General features: G+C 65.1%; 1 protein-coding gene across 4 annotated transcripts; it reads right to left on the bottom strand.

Annotated features, from left to right (window-relative positions):
* Window positions 1-2787: 2787 nt before the first annotated feature.
* On the bottom strand, window positions 2788-10415 carry LOC106858812 (CYFIP-related Rac1 interactor A-like). 4 transcript variants are annotated; one of them, XM_088178197.1, is made up of 13 exons: window positions 10113-10415; window positions 7451-7534; window positions 6878-6958; window positions 5605-5684; window positions 4978-5099; window positions 4794-4899; window positions 4481-4617; window positions 4311-4388; window positions 4087-4203; window positions 3904-3983; window positions 3682-3808; window positions 3452-3522; window positions 2788-3360 (listed from the first exon to the last, which is right to left on the bottom strand). In XM_088178197.1, the coding sequence occupies exons 4-13, from the start codon at window positions 5675-5677 to the stop codon at window positions 3297-3299; spliced, it is 975 nt and encodes a 324-aa protein (XP_088034323.1). In that variant the 5' UTR covers window positions 5678-5684; window positions 6878-6958; window positions 7451-7534; window positions 10113-10415; the 3' UTR covers window positions 2788-3296. The 4 variants fall into 4 exon arrangements, with proteins under 4 accessions (XP_088034323.1, XP_088034324.1, XP_014741153.1 ...); XM_088178198.1 differs by having other exon boundaries at window positions 4978-5373; window positions 10113-10271; XM_014885667.2 differs by lacking the exon at window positions 5605-5684 and having other exon boundaries at window positions 10113-10328.
* Between the last annotated feature and the right edge of the window lie 661 nt (window positions 10416-11076).

The following is an 11076-nucleotide window of genomic DNA, read 5'->3' as shown; positions in this document are numbered from 1 at the left end:
AGGGTGTGTCACACTTCCTTATCCATGCAGTGGAGTGGGGGGAGGACACGTGCCCTGACCCTGCCAGCACCACCATACAGGTGAGTTTTCTTCCTTGGAGAGGTGAGGGCTGCCACTGAGAAATTTATTTAAGCAGAGCCTGAGTTTATTTAGGCAGGGCAGCATCCGTGCCGTGGGTTGCTCTCCAAGGCAGGTCACTCTCCTTGCTGTGTTGCTCCTCTGCTGTTTGAAGGTCTCCAGGCAGGGGCTGGGATCGAGCTCCTGGCAGGGTCACACCAGTTCCTGGTGCTGGCACAGCTCCTGCTGCTCCGGGCCCTGCAGAAGGGACAAACAATGCAGGAATCGCTCGCCAGTCCCTGCCAGGGGCTCGCTGAGAAAGTTGTTGTGGTCTCAGGTTTCAGGTTGCTGTCCCTGCCGGGAGGTTTGGGGATGGGGAATGGCACTTCACTCCATCTGCCCTCTGCTAATCCCCAGACAAACGCGGCTCTTCCATCTGTGCAGCCGGAGCCGCCGAGCCCATCACACCAGCCACTTAATCTAAATGGCTTTGGCCAAAGATAAGGTCATTAATTACACTGGGATTAGAAAACAGTCCAGGCCCGGCGTGGCTTGGCTCGCCATCAATTAAAGTCCTCGGCACCGTGGTCTGGCTGAGCATCGAGCCCAGGAGCAGCTCCGTGTCCTTGCTGACCGGGCACCATCCCGGTGGCGCTGCCCGTCCTCGGGGCACTCCCCTGGTTTGGGCCCTGGCATTTTGTCACCGTGCTGGTGTGTTCCTGTGGCAGGCTGCTGGCAGGGCTGGGTGCCAGCTGGAGCAGGGGCAGATCCAGGGGTTCCCCCTGGCACCGTGGCCGCCCAAATCGTGTCCAGCAGTGAGAGGTGCAGGGGCAGCACCTCCTCACCTGCATCCCGTGGAGTGCTGCCTCCAGCAGCCCTGCCAGGGCTCCGAGCTGCCCCTGCCCTCATGGGTGCCCACTGTCCCCAGAGCCGTGAGCTCAGATGTGTCTCTGATGATCAAGGAGTTGGACATCCCTTTTGGTTCCCTTTTCTCACCCGGTTTTGTCTCTAAAATGCTCCGACAGCAAATGTCTCATCCGTGCAGCGCTGCCCTTTTTCCAGGGTGGCATGTGCCACCTGCTCTGCCCTGAAAAGTGCCACGCTGGGCACGAATTTGGCCTCATCCCATCCTCACAAGCAAGGGGCACCACAGGGGGGATGTTACGGGCTCGGTGCCAGGACCCGACCAGCACTGGGACACAGCTGCCACCTCTCCCAGCACCGGTGACCAGCTGGTGTCTGTGCCCCTGCTCACTGGTGGCTTTGAAGGATCTGGCTGTCCCTTAACTCCTGTTGGAGGGTCCCGGGTGGTGACGCTGTCCTGGCTCTTCCCAGCCCGGTTCCCACACTGCAGGGACGCTCCTCGGACGGGCCAGGGACCATCTGGGGGACGGTGTCACCTGGGGACAGCAGCTCCTGCAGACACGCAGCAGCTGCACTGAGCCGTGTCCTGGCCTCATCCTCAGCTCCCAGGTGGGATCCTTGTGCTCCGGGGGGATTTAACGGGGCCCATTTGGGCTCAGCAGGACTGGGTGACACCGCTGCCATCACAGGACAAAGGAACTAATGGGGAAACTGAGGCACGGCTGGGGCATGGAGCGGCTCGGGAGCAGGGCAGGGAGCCCATAGCAGCATTTCAGGTGGCTGTCGCAAATCCTGATGTTGCAAGAGCCTAAAAATAAAAGGAGCTGTTGGCTGGGGTTGTGCAAGAGCGTGTCCCTGTCCCGCCCCCTGCGGGAGTTCGGTGGATTTGGCGGCAAAGCCGGCAGGATCCTGGCACTGGGCCCAGGAAATGCCAGGAAATGCCAAAGGGCTGGGGACTGTCCCCCCGTCTCTGTCCCCCCGTCTCTGTCCCCCCGTCTCTGTCCCCTCTGTGCAGCCCTGTGTCTGGGAAGGGGGTCCATGCAGTTTTGGGGACATGGGGGTCGCAGCTGGCTGGGATGGGTGTCCCCACGGTGGCACCCTGAGGGATTCCAGAGGGGTCCAGAGCTCCGGGAGCCGTGGGGACACTGCCCGTGTGCCCCCCCAGCACACACAGGGAGCAGTGGGGAAACTGAGGCAGCGCTGCCTTGCACGAGGCTCTGGGTGTGTGGTGTCACCCGTGGGGTGTCCCTTGTCCCCTCCCCGGACATTCAGGACAGAGAGGGGGGGATCAGCAGTGCCAGGCTGCCGTGTGCCAGGCGGGAAAGGTGGCGGGAAGGAAGGGACTGGCAGGACACCAAATCCCGGGGGACTTGGCCCTGTGCCACGCTGAGGACAATCCCGAGCGTCCCTTTTTGGGTGACACAGCCCCAGCCGAGAGCTGGGACTGGGTCCTGCCCTGCGAGGGTCCCCCCCAGCTCGGGGGGCTGCGGGCGGGGGTGCGAGGGCGAGTGGGTGCCCTCAGGGCTGGCTGGGCACGGGTGGGCCAGCGTGGCTGCCATGTCGCGGTGTCACAGGGCCATCTGCTGGCAAAGGCACCGGCCCCTGGTGCCTCCACAGCATCCCAGTGCTCCCAGTCTGCAGCTGCGCTGGGGAAGGAGGGGGCTCTGGGTGGGCTGACGGGGGGACAGACTGGGCTGTTTGTCCCTCCTGGTCACTGTGGGAGGTGGGATTTGTCCCTTAGGGTGTCACGGTCCCTGGGGTGGCGTGGGATGGGGACACAGCAGAGACGGCCCCGCTCCGGCCACAAACAGATTAAATGTCATTTTATTTCACACCCCCCCCCCCCCGAAAAAAATGTAGAAAAGAAGAGGTGAGTGTGGATTTAATTGCTCATATTAAAAATCTACCAGGTGAGACTGAGCCTTTTCCTCCAGAGTCAGTGCAGATCCACTGGGATAATTCTTCCTTCTCCTTCTCCTCCTCATCCTCTCCCTCCTCCTCCGCTTGGGGACCAGGATGGGGACAGGGGCACCACCTGCCCCCTCCCCAAGGTGCCCCCGTGCCATGGGCACCCTGCTGCCAGCCCCATCAGCGCTTCCCTTGCCCGGGTCTCTCCTGCCTGGTCCCGGTCCCCCCTGGCACAGTGTCCCCACGGTGCCACCCACACCTGGTGTCCAGGAGCGGGTGCTGATTTGGGGGTGGGAAGGGGGGGGAGCAGGAACGCCTGGCGGGGGAGGGCGTCCTGGGGCCGTTTCGATTCGCTTTCAGTATTTCTGTGTATTCCTCGTCGTCCCTTTTCCCTCTGTACAAAATGAGCTGTATGGTCATGGGCGTCGGTGACACGGTGACGTGCGGCTCCGGGGGCCGCCCCGCGCTCACTGCAGCAGGGCCCGGATCTGTTTGGACGTGGTGTCATCGTTGAGGTGCCGAGTGGTGTACCTGGACGGGCAGGGGACACAGGTCACAGCCCCCGAGCCGCTCTGCTGTCACCCCTCTGTGTCCCCGCTGTGTCCCCAAGCCCCCGTCTCACCTCAGAGCGTTCAGGAGCCCCTCGGTGCTGGTTGAGGGTTGGTCTTTCAAGACTTTAATGCAGCCTTTCATCTGATGGGGGCAGAGAGAGGGAATGTGAGATCCACGAGGAACCACGAGTGTCCCCCTTCCTCCCCATCCTCCTCCTCACTGCTCAAACCAGGGAGAGGGACCCTGGGGATGAGTGGCATGGCTGCGTCCCCAAAACTGTGACCCCCCAAGACCACTCACATCGATCTTGGAGGTCTTGGCGAAGGCCCCCACGGGGTGGACGTGGTCGTAGAGGATGATGACGCCGACCATCACCCTCATGCAGAAGAGCAGGGTCTCGGTGTTGGTGAAGCGGCTCCGGTACTCCCTGTGCCACGAGAGACCCTACCTGAGCCTGGGTGGGGTGGCAGAGGGACCCCAGGACCGAGATGTCCCCCCCAAAGCCCAAAGTGAGGCACTCACGGGGTCTCCAGCATCACCCTGCACACGCAGGCCATGGTGCTCAGGCAGTCAGTGGTGTCCTCGATCGGGAGGGTCTTGTTCTGAAACCCAACAGGTCCCAGCTGCTCTTTCCACCCCCAGCCCCGTGTGGGGTGGCTGGAGGGATTTTCCACCCCCCCTGAGGGTCCCCCCAGCCTCCCTCACCTCTGAGACGAACTTGGTGGTGGCATTGCTGAGAGTTTTCAGCATGGGGGTGGCCTCGGCGTAGAACAGGGACATCCTGTTGGCCATCTCGTTGTTCACCTCGCTCTCTGCATCCAGCTGGGGGGGTGTGATGGGGGTCACTGGGGTGGCTGAGCCCCCCCACGAGCCATTCCCAGCCCTGGGGGAGGCCAGCCCTGGCCGGGGGAGCAGCAGAGTCCTGTCACCTGCAGGTTGTTGATGCGATTCCGGCTGATGGTCCGTCTGTAGTAGCTGAAGTCGTTCTGGATGGCAGGGTTGGTCATCTGAGGGGGGGGGGACACCAGGGTTAGGGGGACTCTGCTGGCTCCCAGGTGTGGGGACCCCTCCTCTTTGTCACCCCGCACAGGGGAAGCACCTTGAGCTCATCGAAGCTGAGAGTGAAGTGCAGGATCTCGGCGAACTGCTTGGCCAGCGCTTGCTCCCTCTCCAGGTGCTGGGTCGGGGCGTAGGGGGGGCTCGTGAGGGCTTCCAGCAGGCTCCGCAGGGCGTTCTCTGCGGACAGAGCACCCCCGGTCCCCCTCTGCACCTCCACACACCCCCCCCAGGGGAAACTGAGGCACAGCCCAGCATCCCGAGCTGAGCGCACACTCCACGGCCAGCACTCCCGCAGCCTCCGGGCAGGGATGCGGGATGCACGGGGAGGATGCAGAGGAGGGTCAGGCACTCACCCAGCCGCAGGGAGAACTCGTAGAAGCGTTTCAGCTTGGCGACCAGGGGGCACACGGCGCTCCAGGCGCGCTCCTGCAGCCGCAGGTCCCCGGGGTTTTGGATGGCCTGGGGAGGGGAGAGCGCCAGCGGTTGCCCCAAGGCACGGTGAGGTGTGCGGGGAGAGGGACCCGGAGCTGCACCCACCTCTCGGATCTCCTGCCCGGCTCCCGTGTAGGACTGCAGCTCGGCCAGGATGGTCTGTGCCTCCTCCAGCACGGCGTTCACCTGGTTCCACACCGCTGTCTCGGCCTCCGTCGGCTGCGCATCTGCAGGGCAGCGCCCCGGGGAGAGAAACCCGGAGGGCTCTGAGCGGGGCCCGGGGCGGGGAGAGCCGGATCGGGGTGCCAGCACCCCATCCCACGGCTCCCCCGCCTGCCCGCAGCCCTTCCTGGCGGGATGCTCCCCCTGGTCCGTTCTCCTTGCCCGAGCTCGAGTCAAGCCGTGGAGTGGGGGGACAGGTGAGGGGTGAGTCCTGGCTGCCCTGTGCCCGCGGTCCTGCTCACCACGACGGGTCCCCGAGCAGCGCTCGGCCCCGAGAGGCTGCAAAGTGCCCCGGGGGAGAGAGGTGAGGAGCGACAGCCCCCGGCCACGGGTCTGGCCCCCCTCCCCGGGGACACCCCCGGATGGCAAAGGTGGGGGGAGGACGTCTGGGATGGGCGCGATGCGATGGGCGACGGGGTGGGGGGGGGGGGACAAAGAACTCAAAATGGTGTGGATGTGGAACTCAGGATAAGTACGAAACGAAAACGGAAAATAAAAATCCCATCTCACTTTCAAAGTCAAGGAAAAAATTAGGGCCTTGGTCAAGTTCGTTATAAGTCAACACTTTTAGAAGGTTCCCCATGTGAAACCTGCAAGAGAAGAAACAAGAGGAAAAAAGCATGATGGTGAGGTGGAGCCCGGGGAAGAGGCGCTGGGCTGGGGCAGCGGCGGTGGCCGGAGCCCCGTGCTCCCCCCGCTGCTCCCGGGGGGCTCCGGGGGTCACCGGGGCCCCGGTGCAGCCTCTTCCCCCCCGATGGTGATGAGCGCTGGCGGATGGGGTGATGGAGAGGGAGGAGCGAAGGGAGGAGAAGCCGCCGGGAGGTCCCTGAAGTCCCTGGAGTATTGGCCACAGCCAAACCCCTACTCTAGTGCAGAGCCAGCCCCGAAATGAGGGGTCCTGGGGAGCCCCCAGAACCTGTGCCAGGGGGCTGTGGAGGGGCTGGAGGCAAGGAAAAGTTTGTGCTGCCTCAAAGGAGCCAGGAGGAGCAGGAAGGTCCCTCGCCGTGGGAGGGGGGGAGGGGGCTCTGTGACCCCGTGCCGGGGTATTTTGGGGGGTGCAGGAGTCGGAGGGGTTGTGGGGAGCTGTGCACGGCCTGTCCCCGCTGGGGGTGGAACTGGGGCCAGGGCTGGGGCGAGCAGATGCCACCGCGCTCTTTTCACCCTCCTCACTCCTGCTCCGAGCTCTGCCCTGTTAGGAATTGCGGGAGGGGGAGCCAGGGGAGCCCTGGGGCTGTGCCCAGCCTGGCATCCTGCCACAGTGGCCACCGTGTCCTGTGCCCCCCGTGTCCAGCCTGGGGGGCCTCGAGCTGTCCTTTCCTGTCCTCTTAGCCCAGATCCAGGGGAAGCTGAGGCAGGTCCCTGCTCCCCATCCCTCGGTGCAGGCTGCACTGACCTTCCCAGCAGTGCAGGTAGCTCGGATCATTCCCTCCTCCTTTCCCAGCCTGCAGGCTGTCCCTGTCCTGCCGGTGTCACGGGACATGCCACACGGCCACCAGTGCCACCAGCTAACAGCAGTGGGTGTGTGCCTGAGGTGGTCCCGGGCCGGGTCCTGCTGCATCCTGCATCCCACCACTCAGCCAGGACGTCTGCCCCACTCTCTGAGGGATGGGGCATCTCCTGGAGTCCCGGTCCCCTGCCCCATTTTGGAGACTTTTCCAGGGCCCTAAGGCACCTGGGGACACGGGGCTGCTCGGGGACGCTGTGCCTGTCCCCATCCTCTGGACAGCAGCCACGGTGGCAGCCCTGGTGCCCACCCCATGCCCACCCTGCTCATGGGACTTACTTTCAAAATCCAGGAAAAAATGAGGACAGTTTTCTAAATCTTTGCCCAATACCTTTATCAGGTTGCCCATGGCCAGCAGACCTGAGCAAGAGAAACAGAACAGAGTGGAACAGCACGGGTGCCACCGGCCAGACACCCCGGCACCCCTGAGCCCCCAGGGCCACCACCACGGCACCTCCCCGTGCCCACCCCATCCCTCCTGGCTGCTGTGATGGAATGACATTCCACGATCCCCCTGGAATGTGACAGCTCTCCCAGCACTTCTGCCAGTTCCAGAGGTGGGAAGGGAAGAGGGGTGAGGGTCTGGGAGCCTTGTGCTCCTGGGGCACCCCTGGCCGTGCTGCCACCCCTGAGACACCCCAGCTCCCCAACCCTGGCATCCCCAAGGGACGGGGGCTTCCCCGGGGTGACCCCCACGGTGTCATGCCATTCCCCTGGGTTATGGGGCTGGGCATCTCCCATGGATAGGGGAAGACCCCAAGTGGGAATTATGCCCCACAGACCCAGTTTGGGGGTCTGGTACCCGTGCCAGAGCATCCCACCCACCCCACGGCCACGCCCTTGGGTCCTTACCTCAGTGCCTGGTGTGGCAGTGGTGGCTACGGCAGGAGCAGGGGCTGTGCCACCGCCTGGGTCACTTCATGGGCCGGCAGGGACCTGTGGGCAGGAAGGCAAGAGGATCAGGGCACCCCACTGGGCACCTCCCTGCCCTGGGGACCCATTGGTGGGTGACCAGGTGGGACACTGGGTCTCCCCTCCATCTCATGCTGCCACCAGCCTTCACCTCATTTACCTTGATTATTTTTTATTGCCACTGGGAGCTCATCAGGCTGAGCATCCCCGTCCCTCTTCACCCCTTGTGGGACCTGCCAGCAGCTCGGGGATAACCCCAGAGTGGAGCCATCTGTCCCCATCTCTCCTTGGAGAGGCCAAGATCCCCAGGGATGACTTTCCCAGCTCCAGAGGTTGGGTTTGCTCTTTCCCGAGCGCTGTGTGAAGATCCCTTTGTGCCGCCCATGAGCCACAACCCAAATCCTGCAGGCAATGGGATGCCCCCCCAGTTCCCTGCATCCCACTTTTCCTACAGGGATGTAGGGGGGTCGGGATTGGCCCCGTGGTGTCAGCAGGCGCCGGGAAGCAGCCGCGGGACTCAGTAGGTTGTAATTAAGCGCTTGGGTTTAATTAATGAGGCTGGGGAAGGGGAGAGGGGGAGCTGGAGCAGGAGGGGGAAGGATGGGGTGGCCTCGTGTCTGGAAGGGGCTGTGCCCCCCCCAGCCCCAGCACAGACCCCTGGCATCAACAATGATGGTTCTGCCTTCCTCCTCCTCCTCCTCCTCCTCCTCCTCCCAGGCCCAGTAAGTGGTGGCTTTACACTGGGGCTGTACGAGCCTGAAATGGTTTTGGGGTAACCGGGGTACACCAAACACACCCAGAGCTGCTCTGGCACAGTGACCTCGAGGTTCATCCTGCTGAGCACTGGGGTGTTTTGAAAGGGTGCTGGGGGGGGTCCCTGGAGTGCTGGGGTGTCCCCGGGGTGTCCCTGGGGTGTCCCTGGGGTGCTGGGGCAGTCAGTGGGGTGGGAGGTTGGCACCTGCTCTGTTCTGGTACTGGCACGCAGGCTGTGGCCAGCGTGAGGGCATTCTCATGGCCGTGCCACCATCGTCCTTGACGGGCAGCTTGGGGCTGGGATTTGTCACTGCTGAACTCTGCCTGTGCCCAGAGAAGGGGCAGGGATGGGTCCCCAGTGCGAGGACACCCCGGGGTGACTCCAGAGCGGTGGCACAGGGGTTGGGTGCCAGGGATGGTGTTTGGGGATTACCGCAGCCCCTTGGGCTGGGGTGGCTTCGCTGGGGGCTCAGCCCCTGTTTTGTGCCATTTCCTCGGTCCCAGGTGCTTAAACCCCCCCGGTGGCACTTGGCCCGGGGGGCCAGAGCACATCCCTTCCAGGGGAGCTGTGGGGAAGGGCGAGGGGCTCCCCCCAGTGCAGGCTGCCCATTGCTGACCTGCGGGAATTGCACACCCCAAATCCGCTGGGAGAGACACCCCCAAACCGGCTCCCGGCGCTCACCGAGGACCGTGCTGCCACAGGAGGGCTGCGAACAGCAGCTCCCTGTCCCCAGCCACACCCGGCTTCTGTCCCTCCCTGCGGTGGCCTCGTTGCACCCCAGCCCGCTCCAGAACCTGCCCCTCATCCCGCACCGCCGCCTCTCCCCGCTCCCCACGAGCACCCTGCCCCACGGCGGGTGTCACCTCCATGGGGACAACCCAGCCCATGGCGTGAACCCCCTCTCCTGCTCCAAATCCTGCATCCAGGAGCATCCCTCCCGCGAGCGGGCAGTGCCCGGGCTGGCCACGCCGGAGGGGCAGCGATGCCCCGTGTCCCCGTTTTTGGGGCTGTGCCCCTTCGCTGGCGGCGCAGCATCGCCGTGGGCACCGCAGCCTGGTGCAGCGCCGCAGCCTCGGCCGGGGGCTGCCTGCCCCTTCCCCTTGCCCTGGCCCCGCTCCCCGCAGCCCCCTGCCCGCCGGGATCCCGCCGGGTGCCCGCTGGGTGCCCCCCGCCGCCGCCGAGCCCCCCTGGCGCTGCCCCCCGCCCATGGCACCGCCGGCACCGCCGCAGCAGCCGCAGGGTCGGGAGCGCGGTGCCTGAAGGATTTTCCATAGGGAGCACAGCTTATCCCGGCAATCGGGGTGCCGGGACCAGATCCCACCCCAGGATCAGCCGGGGCACCCCAAACCCTGAGCAGGGTGGGTTTGGGGCTTCTCAGCGCCGTGACTCTCCCGCTTTGGGGAGCTCCCTAGCCGGAGGGATGTGTGAGCCCCCCATAGGGCTGAGCCCCCTCCGAGTGGGGCCGGGAGAGGGTTCAGGGGGGCTCCCCTGTTCCTGGCTGCGGCTGCGGCTGCGGCGGAGCAGCCGGATTTACCGCAGGGCTGCCGGGAGCCGAGCCGCAGCACCCCGCCGGCGCGGGCGGGCACCCACCCGTGTGCCCGCACCCACCCGGGGCCACCGCGGGGCTGCAGCAACCCCAGGAGAGGTGAACCCACCCCAGCATCGCCCACCCCACCAGCACCCACCCCACCCCAGCACCCCCAGTCGTGGCGAGCACCGAGCTGGGGATGCAGAGCTGAGAGAGGGGGGGAATGCTGGAGGGTCCCTGGGGGACACAGCCAGCCCCTCGCCCTGCTCTCAGGCCTGGTGACAGCCGTGTCCCCGTGGCCGTGGTGGCCCTGTGCTCACCGTGGCGGTGGGAGCCCGCGGCGTGGGCAGGCGGTGGCGGTGGCCGGGAGGTTGCGGATGTTGGCGAGCGCGGGGTGTCGGGGACGAGCCGCCCGCCGTGTGCGTGAGCCGCCCTGCGCCAGCTGCCGAATGCACCACAAAGACCACCATAGCCCCCCGGCCCCCCCACGCCACTGGTGACGGTGACGTCTCAAGTGTGAGGGAGATGGGGATGTTTAACCCCCTGCGTGCCGGCCGGCAAAGCTCTGCGGCCTGGCGGGGAGAAGGGTCCGGCTGCTGCTCGCTGGGTTTAGGGGACACGGGGACATGGAGAGGGTTCTCCCCCCCCGGCCCCATCAGAGGTCCCTGCGGTGGGAGGGAAAACGCAAATATTTCTTTGGTCCTGCCCCAGCCCGTGGGTGGCACCGCTTCCCCCGGTCCCTTCTCCGGGGAGGGGGACAAGCAGCTGGTGTCACCACAGCGAGGACAAACCAGACCCACGTGCCGGGAGCCCTGTTTTGGGCAGGCAGCACCCCCTCTGTGCCTCACCAGCTCCCCCAGGATGGGGGCAGAACGGGTTAGGGTGGCACGAACCAGCACAGAGCTGCAGGAGGAAGGGAACCCCAAAACTGGGCTATTTCTGCTTTTCTACCCTGACTCCCCCCTTTTCTCAGGAGAGCGCTGGGCATGACAGTGGGGACATCAAAACGGACCCCCCAGTGTTAGGGGGGTCCAGCTTGCCCAGTGGCACCCAGAGCTGTCGCTCAGGGACGTGGCATGGGTGACAGCAGCTCCTCACTCCTTTACAGGGGCTTTTGTGCTTGGGGAGGGGTCACAGAGGGGCTGGCTGAGCCACCAACGCCCCGAGCCCTGGCAGTGTCACAGCTGGGTCACCTGGCAGTGCAGTGGCACAAGAGCTGTCGGGATTCTGGGATAAGCAGCCGTGATTCCTGCTCCCCACAGCCCCCCGCAGTTTGTGGGGGGC

This window comes from Sturnus vulgaris, chromosome 24 (assembly GCF_052056855.1).
Source record: "Sturnus vulgaris isolate bStuVul1 chromosome 24, bStuVul1.hap1, whole genome shotgun sequence".
Classification (NCBI taxonomy): Eukaryota; Metazoa; Chordata; class Aves; order Passeriformes; family Sturnidae; genus Sturnus; species Sturnus vulgaris.
This window is presented reverse-complemented; position numbering and strand designations above follow the sequence as displayed.

What these genes read in the sequence shown, in the direction of transcription:
- LOC106858812 (XM_014885666.2), bottom strand. Translation starts at nt 5,716, where the DNA reads ATGCTTTTTTCCTCTTGTTTCTTCTCTTGCAGGTTTCACATGGGGAAC. An exon ending in ATCGCATCAACAACCTGCAG is followed by an intron (nt 4,204 to 4,310) that starts GTGACAGGACTC and finishes ACACCCCCCCAG; the next exon opens with CTGGATGCAGAGAGCGAGGT. An exon ending in CCACCAAGTTCGTCTCAGAG is followed by an intron (nt 3,984 to 4,086) that starts GTGAGGGAGGCT and finishes GTTGGGTTTCAG; the next exon opens with AACAAGACCCTCCCGATCGA.